The sequence below is a fragment of the Suncus etruscus genome, chromosome 4 (assembly GCF_024139225.1).
Source record: "Suncus etruscus isolate mSunEtr1 chromosome 4, mSunEtr1.pri.cur, whole genome shotgun sequence".
NCBI lineage: Eukaryota > Metazoa > Chordata > Mammalia > Eulipotyphla > Soricidae > Suncus > Suncus etruscus.
In genome coordinates, this window is record NC_064851.1 from 56,578,745 (window position 1) to 56,597,650 (window position 18,906).

An 18,906-nucleotide genomic window follows, 5' to 3' on the forward strand; every position below is an offset into this window, starting at 1 on the left:
ATATACAAATAATGAAAGTTAAAGAATAACAAAAAATCCCTTTCACAACAGTGCCACAGAATATCAAGTACACAATTTAAATAAAGAGGTGAATAACCAATTTAAAGAAAAGTATGAAGCCCTGCTATAAGAAATAAAAAAGAACACAAGGAAATAGAAACAAATCCCCTGCTCATGGGTTGGAAGAATTAACATAATTAAAATGGTAATACTTCCCAAAGTACTGTACTGATTTAATGCGATTCTAATAAGGATATCCATGAAGTTTATCAATGAAACAAATCAAATGTTCCTGAAATTCATAAAGAACAAAACAACTATGAATAGCGAAAGCAATCCTTGGGGAAAAAATGATAGTCATTACTTTCCCCAACCTCAAACTGTAACATAAAGCAATAATCATTAAGACAGCATTGTAGGGCCCGGAGAGAAGCACAGCGGCGTTTGCCTTGCAAGCAGCCGATCCAGGACCAAAGGTGGTTGGTTCAAATCCCGGTGTTCAATATGGTCCCCCGTGCCTGCCAGGAGCTATTTCTGAGCAGACAGCCAGGAGTAACCCCTGAGCACTGCCGGGTGTGGCCCAAAAACAAACAAACAAAAAAAAGACAGCATTGTATTGGAATAAAGACAAACCTTCAGATCAGAAAGGTAGACCTGAACATTCTGAGACTGGTCTTCATTCAACTGAGCAATTAACCTTTGGTAAATGGGAGAAATATGAAGTAGAGATTGTTCTCTCTCTCTCATTGCATTCTCTCCATTATGGTTTACAATATTTTTACTCACAAAGATTAATCCCCCAAAACCTAAAATCACATAGAAATGGGGAGAGGAAATACAGACACTTTCCTGAAGACCACAAATGGCCAATACATGAAAAAATGCTCATCACATCATTATGGAAATCCAAAGCAAGACCAAAATGAGATATCATCTTTCACCAATGATGATAACACATATCAAAAATATTGGGGACAATTTCTGTTGGTGGGCATGTAGTGAAAAAAGGAACTCTCATCCACTGTTGGTGGGAATGCTGTTTGGTACAACCTCTATGTAAATCCATAGGTAGGGTTCTCAGTAAACTAAGAATTAGTCTGTCATATGACCCAGTTATTCCACTTTTGGATATTTATCCCCATAAAAAACAATCACCAAAAGGATGTATTCACATCACTATTCATTGCAGTACTCAATAAAATAGCTAATCCAACAACAGAAGAGTAGATCATGAAGATGTGGTACATATATACAATGGAATACTGCATAGCAGTAAAGAATGATGCAACATGGATGGAACTGGAAGATATTATAAAGTAAGGCAGAATACAAAGAATAAATATAGTATGGCATCACTTATATGTGGCATTTAGAATAACTGTATGAATAATTGTGATGCACAGTGATAATAAAAGAAACTGAATGAAGAAAAAGAAAGACAAATATGAAACAACAATGGAGAAGGGTTAAGAGGTCCCTGTGAATTGGTGGTAAGAAAAGATACGTGTACTTTGGTGGTGTTAAAAAAGAGGCAGAAATAAATATCCAAGCCAGAATCAATAACAATGAAATCATGAAACTCAAACTTTAATAACCAAAATAATAAATTGTCCTTTATGTTGACAGGCTAGGGCAGGGATATTGGCATAGAATGGACTCTGGGAACTTTGGGATGGGCTCTGGTAGTGGGACTGGTTCTAAATATTGTATGTCAAAAACTCAACAACTATAAATAACTTTGTAAATTGAATGGTTTAAATGAAAGCATTAAATACTTGTTAAAGAGGGCTGGAGAGATAGCACAGCGGTAAGGCATTTGCCTTGTATGCGGCTGACTCAAGACAGACCCGGTTCGATTCCTAGCATCCCATCCCGAGCTTGCCAGGATGATTAACACTATTCAAAGATATTATTGCCATTGCAGAGAAGGTCCCAGTGAGATGGATTAGAAATTTGAGATCAACATTCTGCTGCTTACAAGAAACAAATTTGCATAAACAGAAAATAAAGACTCAAAGTCTTAAGGCTAGAAGACAGTTCTTCAAGCAAACAAAAAGGGTGGGATGGCCACCCTTTTTCAGGTTCAAAAAGGTTATAAAAGACAGTGAAGGTAATTTCTTAGGTGTCAAGGAATCAGTACACCATGAGGAAATATACCAGAATCACACTCAAACTATATAGAGGACCAGCAAAATACATAAAACTGCCAATTGACTTGCCAAAACACAAGATAACAATAAAATATAGCAGATTTCAACACTGCTCTGTCACCTCTTGATAGATCAACTAGATAAAAGCTCAGTAAGGAGGTGGGGCCAGAGTGGTGGCTCAATAGGTAAGGTGTCTGCCTTGCTGTGCTAGCCTAGGATGGACCGCAATTTGATTCTCTGGGATCCCATATGGTACCCCAAGCCAGGAGTGATTTCTGAGTGCATAGCCAGGAGTAGCCCCTGAGCGTCACCAGGTGTGGCCCAAACACACACTCACACACACACACACACACACACACACACACACACACACACACACACACACACACACACACACAAAAGCTTAGTAAGGAAATACTTGCTTTGAAGGATGAAATGGAAGAGAGGGACTTTATATATATAAAGTTAATAAATATATAAACTTATATAAAAGAGAACTCAGAAGAAATGTATAAATCCTATGACTCCTATAAACCTCCCCAGCATGAACCAAGATGATTGGAATATTTCAACATATATATCACTATAGAGGAAATTGAGATGGTAATCAAAACTTTTTCTTTTTTTTTTTTTTTTTTTTTTTTTTGTGGTTTTTTGGGTCACACCCGGCAGTGCTCAGGGGTTACTCCTGGCTTCATGCTCAGAAATTGCTCCTGGCAGGCACGGGGGACCATATGGGACGCCGGGATTCGAACCGATGACCTTCTGCATGAAAGGCAAATGCCTTACCTCCATGCTATCTCTCCGGCCCCATCAAAACTTTTTCTAAAAACAAAATTCTCAGGCCCACATGGCTTCACTAGTGAATTCTTTTAAACCTTTAAGGACTACTGGCAAAACTTTTCTGGTTCTTCCAGGCAGAAACAGAAACTCCCAAATAGTTTCTATGAAACAAACACCACCTGGATACCGAATTCAGAAAGAGACACTACACACATTAAAAGAGAATTACAGGCAAATATTCTTAAAGAAAACAGGTGCAAAAATTCTCAAGAAAATATTAGCAGGAACCAAAGTAATAGCAGAGTAGGTCATTTGCCTTGTATGCAGCTGACCAGGACAGATCTGGCCTTGTACCCTGGCATCCACTATGGTACTCTGAGCCTGCTGGGAGCCATTGTGAGCAATTTCTGAGTGTAGAGTCAGGAGTAATCACTGGGTGCTGCTGGTTGGGCCCAGAAACCCAGCCTTCCCCAAAAGAAGATATTAGCAAATAGAATCCAAATTTCATCAAAAAGATCAGATACCATGACCAAGTAGGATTCACCCAGGGATGCAAGGATGGTTTACAAGGGATACAAGTCAATAAACATAATACACTATGTCAATAAATGAAAAGGTATAAATCATATGACCATATCAATAGATGCAGTAAAAGCATTGGATAAAATCCAGCACCTGTTCATGAAAAAAATTCTCAACAAAATGAGAATTGAAGGAACTTTTCTCAATATCCTGAAGCCATTTACCACAAGCCCATGACAAGCACGATAATGAGGAAAAACTCAATCTTCCTTCTTCCTTCTAAGGTCAGGCATACTGACCACTTTTACGATTTCTATTTAATAAAGTACTGGAAGAGCTTGTCATAGCAATTAGGGAAGAAAACCTATCAAGGATATCCATGTAGAAAAGCCCTCTATGTTCTTATTTTTTCATTGCAGCACTATTCACAATAACTATGAAAACAACCCAACTGCCCAAGAATAAATGAATGGATTAATAAATTATGGTACATCTACACAACAGAATATTATGTAACTAATAGGAAAAATGAAGTCAAGTAATTTGCTTCTATGTGGATAGACACAGAAAGTATCATGCTGTGTGAAATGAGTCAGATCTAATGCATCTGTGTGATATAAAAACAAAAACCCACCTTCAGAGTATTAGAATAATGCCTAAAGCCAATAGAAACAATGGATAGAAAATGCAGTTAAAAGAGAAAAGGAATCTGCTAATGATTTTGCTCTCTGCATCCTTTTTCCCCCCTTAATAGTGGACTTTTGCTTGCTACTAGAGTTGGTTTCTGAGAAGTCCCTGGTTCTAGGACATTTCCTGATATGTGACTGCTGGGAACCATTTTTTAGACTCCACAAGACAAAATCACAGGTTGAAGCTGTGCTCTGGATTTTCACACACACACACACACACACACACACACACACACACACACACACACACACACACACACATTCAAAAGACTCAAAGGGGACATGTATATCTTTTTTTAATATTTCTTTAGACATGTTTCCTTAATAGATATAACCTTTATTGAATATCTTCTTATGTAACTGCAATTTCCCCCATTTTGGGGATCTGTTTAGTAGGGAATTCTAGTAGATAAGTTGTTCTGAATTCATGTTAGAACAAGTTTATGGAGATTGTTAGTCTTGTTACCTCTGCTCCCATACACACTGGTAATACCTTTTGGCACTATTCCTTTTGCATAGGCACATTAAAATGGGAAAATCTTATATGTGCAAACATGTTCTTATTATAGGAACACATGAATTTTATTGCAATGGGGCCTTACATCCTGAACACTTGTCATAGTGTCATAGTGGCTTAGGCTTCAAAAGATCGGACATTGACCATTTATCCCTGAACCTTGGATCTCATCTATGGAAACTGCAAGGTTTTCTACACCAGCACCAGGAATCTAAGTTCTATCAGGGAAGAACCTAGATGTCCAGGAGATCAACTTACTCCACAGTGGGTTCAGATGACACCCTGGCAACTGGATAACAGCAACAACCTGCTTTCAGGGCAGGCTCTCTGCATTGCCACCTAATGGAGAGATGAAACCAGAGATGCTCCAAGTCACCCTAATTTTGACATAGGACCTGTACAGAAACTAAGATCGATAACTACTAAGAAAACTGAAGCAACAACTGTGATTGTGAAGAGCTTTTACTGGGACCACAAAGAGAGACTTTGGGGTTAAACAACCTAGTATATCTGGAGCCTGGAATAGGTCTTATGTTAGGATACTTCATAGGTAAGGTCTCCTTGTTTTTAAGCCAAAGGCTTTTCCTTTCTATTTCCCCTATATTTTGCTGTGCTTATACAAACAACAACAACAACACACACACACCTTTTTTTTTTTTTTTTTTTTTTTTTGGTTTTTGGGTCACACCCGGAAGTGCTCAGGGGTTACTCCTGGCTTCATGCTCAGAAATTGCTCCTGGCAGGCATGGGGGACCATATGGGACGCCGGGATTTGAACCGATGACCTTCTGCATGAAAGGCAAACGCCTTACCTTCATGCTATCTCTCCGGCCCCACCATTTTTATAGTATTATTTTTATCTCTTATCTTTAAAAAAAAAGAGCTTACTGTACCTTCTACTATTGTATTGATGACTTTATTGGGAATACAATAATTTTCACAAATATACTTGCTACTAAACCTTTTCTTCTTTCTTCTTTCTTTTCTCCCATTTTATTTTTTAGTTTTCCTTTTTATTTTCTTACTTCTATTTTTTCAATAACTTCGCTTTCCCTTATCTTGAAACAAATGTATTATGATCAGTTATGTCAACTATGTAATGCATTTTCTTTAAAAATATTTTTAAAAAAACCAACATATCAGAAAAATATTTTCTTGTAACATATCAAAGCCATGAAAATATTAAACTGTTTCAAAACCTTATTGATTGTAAAAGAAGAAACAGAATTAGACTCATGTTAGCTATTTCCCTAAATTAAAAAAAAAAAAAAATAGGTGAGGGGGAAGGTGCGGACAAGTTTGCAGCAGTCTCGTAGAAGCAATGCCTGAGTTGTATAATAAGAAACAAAATCAGACTCATGCTAGCCATTTCCCTAAATCAAAAAAAGAGAAGGTGGAAGACAGGCTTGCAGCAGTGTCTGGAGAAGAAATGCCTGAGTTCATAAACAGCCTGTATTAAGATAAAAGGAAAAGTTTGAAAAATATGAAAATATTCCAAACGTTTCATCAACATAAAATAATACCAAATAATGAACAAAACAGCATCATTGTAAAAACAGCATTTCTAAACATTTCACTACAAAAAAACCTATTACTTGAAAGTTAATGTTTAATTACTTGGCAACAAAAAATTGTTTCAATTAAAGAAGAATAAAGGACACACATCCTGAAGAAATATGGTTTTGCTTTATTGAATACTATCCCAACCCCTAATATTTACAGATGTAACAGCATGAAATTTAGAAATCTATGATGTGAAACATTTTTAAAACTCTTAATGGAAATAATTCATATGGGTCAATGCTAACTAATCACTTTCCGGTCAATACCTAAGATAGTTCATTTCTTAAAATTATTTTCAAGAAGAGATATGTTTAAGGAAATACAAAAATTTCAGAAAAATTTGTCCATGTCAGTCATGATCTTCCAGTTTCTGTAAAAGAAAACAACAATTATTGACAACTGTAGAAATAATTTTTGAATTTCAGATACAACTTTTGGCATAGAAGAGCTATTATTTTGTCATATTTTCAGGACAAGTTAAATATTTGTTATGCTCATAAAAATATATTTATTTGAAAAGCAATGCCTATGTACTTTTTTATGTACTTGTTAAAAAGCAACACAGGCTGGGGTGTCCATGGTGTCCATGGTTCATTGGCATGCTTCATATACAAGACCCCTGGATTCAATCACTAGCAAAGCACACAAAATAATAAAAGTATAAATAAAAATGTAAAAAGCAATGAGGCATATGAGCACAATAATGATCCATTATTGATCAGTCATGGAAAGAAGCTGACATGTGTTATACTTAATAATATTTATTATATATAATAAGCAGTTATGTTATTAATACTAATTATATGCCATTATAATAAATATTAAAAAGTGAGAAAACCCCTTAACTAGTTAACTGTGATTTATCGTAGAAGTCAGTAGCACGTCTGAGCATTTTTAAGAAAATACCTGGAATAAGAGGACAGATGGTCCTGATTTATATCTGCAACCACCCAGAACAGAACAAAAACACAGAATCATAGTGGCAGATGGAGACATTCTGCACAAAATGGCTATCTCTGGCTATGAATGAGCTTGCTTTGCTGCCAAGACAAATCTCAAGAACTACAATATTTGCTGCCAAGACAGATTTCAGGAACTATTATATTTTCTGCTAAACAGAATTCAAGAACTACAATATTTCCTATATTCAACAAGTATAGTTTGTGTTATACAGATGCTATTATCATTTTTCTTTAAAAGATCATGGTTTTTCAAAGTGTTTTATTATGGATATTGGACAATCTAGGTTAAAATGTAAAGCAAAAATCAGTATTATTAATAGCAATACCTTTATTAAAACCTTGAAAACTATTTGAAAAGCACTCATCTTTGATAGACAAGAGTAGCACTCATCTTTGATAGATAAGCATTAACATTGCTTGAAGAAACATATAAGCATGACTTAGAAATAATAATGAATAAATGTCATCCATTATTCAATATAAGAATATTCACTTGTTCAAAAAAGTTCTGGGAATTACTACATTTGAGGGCTTTCTTTTTTTTTTTTTTACTTTTTTAGTAAAAGTTCCAACACCATAAATGTTTCCTACTTAATAAATCCATTTTTCTGATGAAATAAAAGCACATTTTGAATGTTATATATAGGTTATCTTACAGTTTACACTGAAGTTTATGATACATGACAAATCATTTAAGCAAAGAGTAACATATGTGCCTATTAAGAGTTCAAAAGGCTGATAAAAGATTTAAATAAGTAAAAGTTGAAATAATAAGATTAGGGACATTTTTAATCAAATCACAAAAACAGCATTTTCATGAATTCAATGAAATATATGCATATGTATCTGTCCTATAGAAATCAGTTAACATGCTCAGTATTATTTCTATGAAATGAAAATATACTACCATAAATTTTAATTTTTTTCTGAAACCCACATTTGTCCTATAGATTGACATACATCCTAACACAACACACTAATAACCACTACTTCCTTGTTTAGTTCTTCTTCAATGTCAGAGACATATACTGGCTCTCTCAATATACAAAAAGTATTAATTACCTGTGTGGTCAATAGTTGATCATTTTTCTTAGAGCATCATAGCACTTCCATTTGTCTGGGATATAGAATGGCTCAAATATGTGAGGAAAAGGTGTGTCATACCCACATACTCTTGCTATAGGAGCCTCAAGGTTCAGAAAACATTCTTCCTGCAAATATCAACACAGGTCATTAGCAAAAAAGAAGAATATTTTTTATTTACAGAGATGAAATAAGCATCTCAATTAAAAATATAACCATTCCAAAAGGTCTTAAAACAAATAAGGATATTAAAATATTTTTCAAAAGTAGCTAACAAATAGCATTAGCATAATCAGTTTAACCAAAAACATTTTACATATGCCACTGAATTCATAGCTTTACATGTATTGACTGTTTAAGTCAAACCAAAGTCATAGCAAACATGAGCAAATAAGCATGACTAAATAATAAAAAAATATTCACAGTAAATTTCTGTGGTTTGAAATAAGCATTGGAATATCATTTACTACACTTTTCAAATTTTATTTGAACAAAATAAACCATACGCTAACATTCATAATGAATATCTGTAATTCCTCTACACAGCCAGACTGAACTACCAGTAACATCACTGTGCTTTCTTTCTCAGGTTTTTGTGCATTTGTTGATGCTATAGATCCTCTTGGTGCGACCCTTTAATACTACCAGTAAGGAAAAGCTTTTTGCCCTGAGCACCCACAGAATTGAGTTCCATACAATCACTGTAGTTGCCCAATGATCTGGTATCCTAGTTAGACTCTGATTTATATGTACCTCTAAATTATATCTGGCCCCAAATTGTAAAATTCCCCAAAAGAACCACCTATAAAAATCATCTTCAAAAAAACATTATTTGGGTGACAAGTACAAGTTTGCAAATAAAATATTTAAAATTAAAAAATGTTTCAAAATAAGTGATTTAACTATTCTTACTGGATTACAATCCAGGTAATCAACATTGCTAAAATTAAGAATAATAATTTAATCAAGTCAATCTACTTTCTATATTGCCTCATTTGTAGTGGATTTAAGTTGGTCCACATTGGTCTATATATTTTAATAACTGTATTAAAATATTTTGAGTTAACTATTAAAAAAGTTTGAGTTTGTACTTAAAAACTTTACAGGGAAATCCTTATACTTGATACACAGAGCCTACGCAGTTTTCTAATGGCAACTGTCTCCATTAGCAAACTGAAGTAACTTGAGACTTGCATCCAAAAGGCTTGATTTACCTAAGACATTCTACTTCTACACTCTAAAAGGATGCCAGCTTGTGTGAGTTGTTTCTTGATGGGAACAATTTTAAAGAGATTTAAATGGTTAGACTAGAATTAGCTCAATTTTATTATTTTAATGAACAAAGGGTGGTTTATCTTCTTTCCTTAATATTTTACTCTTCACATACAAAAGGAAGAGCCAAGAGCAAAACAGTTCACTAAATGATTTTATACCACTATAAAGTATCTTTTTTTGTTTGTTTGTTTTGGGGGGAGAGTCACACCCGGTGACACTCCTGGCTATATGCGCAGAATCCGCTGCTGGCTTGGGGGATCATATGGGATGCCAGGGAGATCAAACTGCGGTTCATCCTAGGTTAGCATGTGCAAGGCAAAGACCCTACTGCTTGCGCCACTGTTCAGGCCCTAAAGTATCTTTTGTTTTTTTAACTAAAAGCAGGCCCACCAAAACCATCTGTGACAAATGACTAGCATTATCAAATTTATTTCAAATCAGGATGCTTCTTATTCTGAAAGATGTGAGAATCAGTCTTTATAGACATCTAGTTATATCTGCATGCTCATAGACAAAGGCCTTCCAGGACCAATAAAGAGTGGTCGCCTCTAAAGATGAAAGTAACAAGAAGGTGAGAATGTACTCCACTTAATTGTACTGAGATTTTATGAAAAAGAAATACTTTTGTTCATTGTGATGTCAGTCTCTGTGTTGGCATGGATGCAGGTAGAAAGGCACTCTCATTCACTGCTAGTGAAAATGCTATCTAGTTCAGCCTTTCTAGGAAACAATATGCATATTCCTCAAAAAACTAGAAATTGCACTCCCCTATGATCCAGTAATACCACTCCTAGGGATTATGCTAGGAGCACAAGAACTCAATACAAATGTGCCCTTTGCACTCCTATATTCATTGTAGTGTTATTTACAATGAACAAAATCTGGAAACAATCCTGATCCCTAGCAACAATTAATGGCTATAGAAACTGTGTATACAATGGAATACTATGCAGCCATTAGGAAAAATGAAGTCATGAAACTTGCCTATACATGAATAGACATGGAGGCTATTATGTTGAGTGAAATGAATCAGAAGAAGACAGACACAGTATAATCTCAGCCGTGTGTGAAATTTAAGAAAAACAAAAGACAGTATGGTAATAATATCCAGAGACAATAGAGATGAGGGCCAGAAGGATCAGCCCATGATATCAAGCTTACCACAAAGAGTGATGAGTACAGTTAGAGAAATAACCACATTAACAACTACCATGACAATGAGAAATAGAATGCTTGTCCTGAGGACAGGCAAGAGTGGGGGGGAGGGGAATGGAGAACATTGGTGGCGGGAAAATTACATTGCTGAAAAGTAGTATACATTTGATAACTGAAATCCAACTATGAGCATTTTTGTAACCAAGGTGCTTAAATAAAGGAATTATTAAAAAAAAATTAAAAAGTGACCTATTTGAATGTTATCCTCCAAATCTAGAGCATTCCATTTTTTTTCCTAGAAACAATGAAGAATTAAGAACATTTTTGGGTGAAGTTAAAAAGTATATAAAGTTAAAAAGTATATAAAAAGCGCATTTGTGCCCGCACGCTTTTGAAAATGAATACTAGTAAGAAAAGAACCACTGAATGGGGTCCAGCATGCATACGATAGGAGTTTGTTTCCCCAACCCTCCCCCACAGGGCCCGATTTACCAGGCCCGGCCCTGAAGACCAGTCTGGCATGGAGGGGATCTCATTCCCCTGGACTAAGTGGTCAGCCCAGGGATCCTATGGCTATCTGTCCTGCCCAGAGCCCCCAACATACCAGTCGAAGACACTGGCATGTTGAGTCTGCCATGTTGAGTCCTGACATGTTGAGTCTTCTGAGCCCAGCCCCTCTCTCTGTAGTTTGTGTATGCATAGGGGTGAAATTTCTCTCCCCCACCCTTCCCCCAGGTCCGATTTACCAGGCCTGGCCCTGAAGACTCAGTCCCCTGGACTAAGTAGTCAGCCCAGGGGGCCTATGGCTAGCTGTCCAGCTCGTTTTTACTGTGCTCCTTTGACTCTAATCCTTAAGAAAAACAATCCACTTAAACTTCTGAGGTTAACTTAAACTAATATGCATGTGCATGGAAATGTAAAAAAGTACTTTGCCTTCAATATTTAAGGAGTTACATAAGTTTTATGGCTTTAGATTGCTTTGTGTGCTGCTAAGAAATATTATGTATTACAATCTGGGGACTTGTGGGACAAAGTAATTGTACATGGGTTCTGTTTTATTTTTCTTAATGTTCTTTGACTGAAAGATCAAAATTCAGATATCAGCAAGGGAATTTCTGAGAATTCTGGTTATGGGTGATTGTCCTTCCACTGTAACTTTACCTTGTCCTCTTTCTTTGCATCTTTGTTCTCACAATTAAAAATAAAAAATTAAAAATATATTAGAAATGTTAAGTCAAAAGAAAAGAAAAATAAATATAACTGCAATATATGTTTGTGAGACACTATAGGAAAAAATGCTACTCTGTGATTAAAAAAAAGATAAAGTTATGTTATTTGGGACAAAAATGCATGTATCTTGGGGTAATTGTATAAAGTGAAGGAACTAAAAGACAATTACCAGATGGTTTTACATATGTGGGACATAAACAACCCAAGCAAACATACTGGCATAAGACAAAATTAATTCTTCTGCTCCTGCAGACAAAAATTACTACTGCTAGGAGTTTTCTCTCCTACTCCTCTCAGTTTGCTAATCAACTAATGATTACACTTTCTTTCCTTGGTTAACTGTTTACTGATTATTCTTTTATTTATCCTACCTTTTGTTCTATATGTGTACCAAATTTCCCAATGTAAAAAAAACCTTGAGACCCTTGCCCCTTACCCCTAACACTATGACTCAACCTACCAAGTCCTTTGTTCCTTTTTCCACATACTGGAAATCTTTGTATAATCATGTATATGGAACTAGTAAATGTACATGGTTCCCTGACTTGCAAATGTAGTCCAGTAGTGTGAAATAAACTCCCATATCTCAAGAAAAATAAATTAAAAAGTAATTGTTAGGGTCCAGAGTCAAAGGATGAGAACCAACAATTGGAGTAAATCATAAATTTTTTAATTAAATAATTTATTTAAGCATCATGATTACAAAAATAATTGTAGTTGAGTTTCAGTCATAACAAGAATTCCCCCCTTCACCCGTGCAACCTTTCCATCACCAATGCCTCCATCTCTTCCCTCCCCCACCCCCACCTGTATTTGAGACAGGCTTTCTACATCCCTCATTCACTAATATTGTTATGATATCTCTCAGCTATTTCTCTAACTGCACTCACCATTCTGTGGAGAGCTTCATATCTTGAGCCGGCCCTTCTGACCCTCAATTCTGGGAATTATTTCAATGTCTTCAATGTCTAAGAATTTTTCTTAGAACCCATAGATGAGTGAAACTATTCTGTGTATGTGTGTGTGTGTGTGTGTGTGTGTCTCTCTCTCTCTCTCCTTCTGGCTTATTTCACTCAGAATAACAGATTTCACATACATCCATATATAGGAAATTTTCATGATTTCATCTCTCCTGACAGCTGCATAATATTCCATTGTTTATATGTACCACAGTTTCTTTAGCCATTCATCTGTTGAAGGGCATCTTGGTTATTTGCAGAGTCTGGCTATTGTGAAAAGTGCTGCAATGAATATAAGTATGAGGAAGGGATTTTTGTATTGTATTTTGTGTACCTAGAATATATTCCTAGGAGTGGTATAGCTGGATCATACGGCAGCTAAATTTCCAGTTTTTTGAGGAATACCCATATTGTTTTCCTTAAGGACTGGACTAGAGAACATTCCCACCAGCAGTGAATGAGAGTTCCTTTCTCTCCACATCCCTGCCAGCACTGACTGTTCTTGTTCTTTGTGATGTGTGGCAGTCTCTGTAGAGTGAGATGGTACCTCACTGATGTTTTGATCTGCATCTCCCTGATGACTAGGTGGAGCATTTTTTCATGTGCCTTTTGGCCATTAGTATTTCTTCTTTGAGAAATTATCTGTTCATTTCTTCTCCCTATATTCTGATGGGGTTAGATTTTTTTTTTTCTTGTTAAGTTCTGTCACTACCTTGTATATCTTAGATATTAGCCCTTTCTCTGATGAGTACTGGGTGAATAGCTTCTCCCATTCTGTGGGAGGCTTTTGTATCCTAGGCATATTTCCTTTGAGGTGCAGAAGCTTCTCATCTTAATATAGTCACATTTATGTATCTCTGCTTCAACTTGTTTAGAGAGTACTGTCTCAGACCTCCAGCTAACACCATGCACCAAGGTCATATCCAAATGGATTAAAGACCTTGATATCAGACCTGAAACCAGAAGGTATATAGAACAACACGTAGGTAAAACACTCCAGACATTGAAACTAAAGGCGTCCTCAAAGAAGAATTGGAGTAAATCTTAACAAAACATTATTTCGTCAGCCACAAGCCACAAACTGGCCTATCAGGGCCATCTGACAGACAAACACACCCACGGTCACAAATCAGATTATATAGGCAGAAGATTTAGGGAGATTCTAGCTTCAGATTAGATAGGCAGAGGATTTAGGGAGATTCTAGCATCTGATGGTCTTTAAAATGATTGGCTATTGTCTAGGGTACCTTCCTACTGGGCCCTTGTGTCCTTTCCAAATAGGCTACCTGGGATAGCCAGGTAGTTTTGGGGCAGTGTTAAGGACTTGAGAAAGTCTAACATGTGGTCCTTACAAAATGGCATCCCTCCTTGTTCAGAGCATTAGAGAAGCCTGTTACATGGTCTTTACAAAATGAGGTTCCTCCATTTTCATTTGTAATGAAAAATCCACTGAAAGAAAAGAATAAAGAATCACATATATGAATAAATATAACTGTTAATTATGCTGTGTAAGCATTTCCTTAATTTTAAACATTTGCTAAAAATTAAGTGATTATCCCCTAAATAAAAAAATAAATTATAAATATCATGGAATTAAGCATTTATTACAAATATTGTAATTCAACTTTGTGAGTTTACAGCCTAACCAAATTAAACATGTCAATATTTTAATGATTATTAGTCAAAGAGATAAATTACATATTTATTTATTATAGTATATTAAAGTATATAATGAGATAAGGGGAGAGACTACTTCATAATAGAAACAGGCTGCCCTTAGAAGAACAGGGGTGAGTGCTGTCCCCTGGTGGACAGCAATAGAACTAGGCCACTAATTTTAGTTCCCGGCTCCAGTGGATTAAATACGGGGAAATTAGACAGAAAAGTCAAAGAGCTAAAACAAAACAAACAAAAAGAACTTGTAAGCAATGGTAAAAAAGAGAGATAGAGCATTGCTATAGAAAATTAAGCTACTGTTCAGCTTTTGAAAGTTTTCTAGTAAAAGCGCCCCATACATAAATAAATGTAATCAAAGCATACCTACAGGGAAAATGTCATGAATAGTGATCACACAATATCATTATATACTTCTGAGAGCTAAATTTCCTTTCCTTTTTAAAATTCAAAGTAAGTCCAGGCTCAGATTCCTTTCTAATAATAATTATGGAATATTTTAATTCTTTCAATGATAAACACTGTGCAACACTATATGATTCTATTGAGTTGGAAAGTTAAAATGACAAGAGGGGCCCGGAGAGACAGCACAGCAGCATTTGCCTTGCAAGCAGCCAATCCAGGACCAAAGGTGGTTGGTTCGAATACCATTGTCCAATATGGTCCCCCCGTGCCTGCCAGGACCTATTTCTGAGCAAACAGCCAGGAGTAACCCCTGAGTACCGCTGGATGTGGCCCAAAAACAAAAACAAAAAAAAAAAAAATGACAAGAGAAAATGATTTTACATGTGACCCCACTGATAAGATCTGATAGTTCCTTTCATTTTTCTAATAAACAGCTCATTTTTCTCACCATCTAATGGAAACCCAGAAAAGTAGGAACAGTCTACTTTCCACTGCAAAGGCCAAATTTTTTCCTGGACAACCTGAACTCAGGCCCCCACAAACAGAGGCTGACCTTTCATAGCTATCTCCAGTTATGTCACAGTGCTCTCCCATTTCTGTTTTATAGATAAGAAAACTGGGGATGGCCCAGTGGGGCCCGACTGTGAAAAATTGTGAGTACTGCCTGTGTGTGTCTGTCTCCTGTCCTGTCGCATAAAACTCTTGGGAGTGGGCCAAAAAGAGGGTCCAGCAGAGCACGGCCGCGCTGCTTCACAACGCGGCCGTGCGCTCTTTCTAAGGAAAGAACACCATCTCAACAAGAAAAACTCACACTAAGAACTGTGCTGGATCACTGAAGCCCAGCATTTCTCTCTAGACTGTCTTCTCTGCTTCATGCACAGGCCTAAGATTTGATCCTGTGAGAGGCTTCATCCACAGAGGACTCCACCCCCTTGGAGGCAAGTCAACCCACCCAGAAAGGGTGGAGCCAGATGAGTGTGACTGCGAACATCATTTACCCAATGAATACCACCACAACACGTAGAAAAACCCACAATACAAGTGTGACAATGGGGAAACAATGAGGGCCAGCATCAGACATAGAGAATGAAGATGACAATTCTGATGACCAGATAAGGACCAACCAACTAATCCACCTCTCAGATAAGGACTTTAGACTAGCAATATGGAAGATGCTCAACGAACTCAAAGAAACCATGGATCGAGTTGAACAGAACACTAATATGAACCAAGAAAATATGAAGACACAAATCACAAAACTCCAAACTGAAATAACATATCAACTAACAGGCCTGAAAAACTAAGTAAACGAAGTAAAGGACAAAATAGATAAGCTCTGGGACAGGGTAACAGAAGCTGAGACTAGACTTGGTGCTATGGAAGATTAGATAAATAACAATTCCATACAGCGGGAGAGATTGGAAAAAAAAACACTTAAAGCAAATGAACAGACAATGGAAAAATTAGTCAAAGAATGGGAACAGATGAAAATAGAAGTCTATGATAAGATCAACAGAAACAACTTAAGAATCATTGGAGTTTCAGAGGCCCAGGAAGAATCAATGGTCAAGAACATCATTAAAGAGAAACTTCCAGATCTAAAGAATATATGTGATCAAATCCTGCATGCTCGAAGAGTACCAACCAAAAGAGACCCCAGAAAAATACCCCAAGACACATGCTAGTCACAACGACAAATCCCACAGATAGAGACAGAATTCTGAAAACAGCAAGATCAAAAAGGGAAATTACATTCAAAGGAGTATCCTTGAGATTGACACCAGACCTGTCACAAGAAACACTCAATGCCAGAAAGCAGTGGTGGGATATTGTGACAAGACTGAATGAAATGAATGCTTCACCTAGAATACTGTACCCAGCAAAACCACTTTCCGGTTTGATGGAAGAATACATGGTTTCACAGAAAAAAAACAGCTCAGAAATTTTACAGACTCAAAACCAGTCTTAAGAGAAAAACTGAAATACCTAATTTAAGACAAGACGCACCAAATTTCAATATAAAGATGGCATTAAATCCCAGGACAATTCTTTCTCTCAACGTCAATGGACTAAATGCACCAGTTAAGAGACACAGAGTAGCTAAATGGATCAAAAAACTCAATCCAACCTTCTGCTACCTACAAGAAACACACCTGAATAGTCAGAACAAACATAGACTCAAAATAAAAGGCTGGAGAAAAATTATCCAAGCAAACAACACACATAAAAAAGCTGGAGTGGCCATACTAATATCAGATAATGCAAACTTTATACTCAGGAAGGTTTTAAGGGACAAAGCTGGACATTTTATAGTAATCAAGGGGTATGTAGAGCAGGAAGAAATAACTCTCCTAAACATATATACACCAAATGAGGGGCAAGCAAAATATTTAATACAATTGTTGACAAATCTGAAAAATAATATCAATAACAACACAATAATTGTGGGGGACCTCAACATAGCTTTGTCAACACTGGATAGGTCCAAGAATATACTAGACTTGAGGAGAGAAATGGAAGAAAGAGGCCTAGTGGATATATATAGGACAATCCATCCCCAGAAACCTGGGTACACATTCTTCTCCAATGTACATAGGACATTCTCCAGGATAGACTACATACTGGCACATAAAACATACCTCCATATTATCAAGAGGATAGAAATTTTACAGGCTACCTTCACTGACCACAAGGCTCTGAAATTATTTGTGAAGAAAAACTTTAAAACCTGGAAGTTAAACAGCCTCATACTGAATAACCAGTGGGTCTGAGATGAAATCGAGGACATCAAAAGGTTCCTGGAAACAAATGATAATAAACTCACAAACTATCAGAACTTATGGGACACAGCAAAAGCAATACTGAGAGGAAATTAAAGCTTTGCAAGCAAACATCAGGGGCTAACCTGAGTAGCTTAATGACACAGCTAATAGAACTAGAAAGTGCTCAACTAAAGGACCCAAAAATAGGGAGACAGAGGAAATAACAAAGCTGAGAGTAGAAATCAATGAAGTGGAAATCCAAAAAACAATCCAAAAGATCAACGAAAGCAGAAGTTGGTTCTTTGAAAAAATAAACAAGATTGATAGACCACTGGAAAAACTAACAAAGAAAGAGAGAGAGAAACTTGATAACTCGTATTAGGAATGAAAAAGGAAATATCACTACTGATATGGCAGAGATACAAAGGGTAATCAGAAACTACTTTGAGAAACTCTACGCCACTAAAAATGAGATCCTGGGGAAATGGATAAATTCTTGGACTCTTATAATCTTCCATGGTTGAAGAAGAGGATGTAGCATAGCTAAACACCCCCATCACTATTGATGAAATTAAAACGGTAATCAAATGGCTGCCCAAAAACAAAAGCCCAGGCCCAGATAGATTCACTAATGAATTCCTTCAAACTTTCCAAGAGGAACTACTACCAATCCTGGCAAGATTCTTTCATGAAATTGAACAAACAGAAACACTTCCAAATAGCTTTTATGAAGCCAACATCACCTTGATACCTAAACCAGACAGAGATACTACAAAAAAAGAAACTTACAGACCAATATCGCTGATGAATGCAGATGCAAAGGTCCTCAACAAAATCCTGGCAAATAGGATTCAATGCCTCATTAAGAAGAGTATCCACTATGATGAAGTAGGTTTCATCCCAGGAATGCAAGGATGGTTTAACATCCGTAAATCTATCAACATAATACACAATATCAACAATAAGAAAAATAAAAACCACATGATCATATCAATAGATGCAGAGAAACCATTTGATAAGGTCCAACACCCATTTTTTTTTTATTCAACACCCATTTTTGATCAAAACTCTCAGCAAGATGGGAATGGAAGGAACCATTCTCAATATAGTTAAGGCCATCTACCACAAGCCAGAGGCAAATATTGTCCTCAATGGAGAAAAACTGAAAGCCTTTCCT

At 36.4% G+C, this 18,906-nt stretch overlaps 1 protein-coding gene across 1 annotated transcript in view; it reads right to left on the minus strand.

The window, feature by feature from the left end:
- Positions 1–6,328: 6,328 nt before the first annotated feature.
- Positions 6,329–18,906, minus strand: part of BCKDHB (branched chain keto acid dehydrogenase E1 subunit beta) — a 113,822-nt gene continuing 101,244 nt past the window's right edge. Inside the window, exons 10-11 of the mRNA XM_049772259.1 lie at positions 8,249–8,397; positions 6,329–6,594 (exon numbers count right to left, since the gene is read on the minus strand). Of these exons, the coding sequence (XP_049628216.1) occupies positions 8,257–8,397 (141 nt within the window). The 3' untranslated portion in view covers positions 6,329–6,594; positions 8,249–8,256. The remainder of the gene's footprint in view (positions 6,595–8,248; positions 8,398–18,906) is intronic.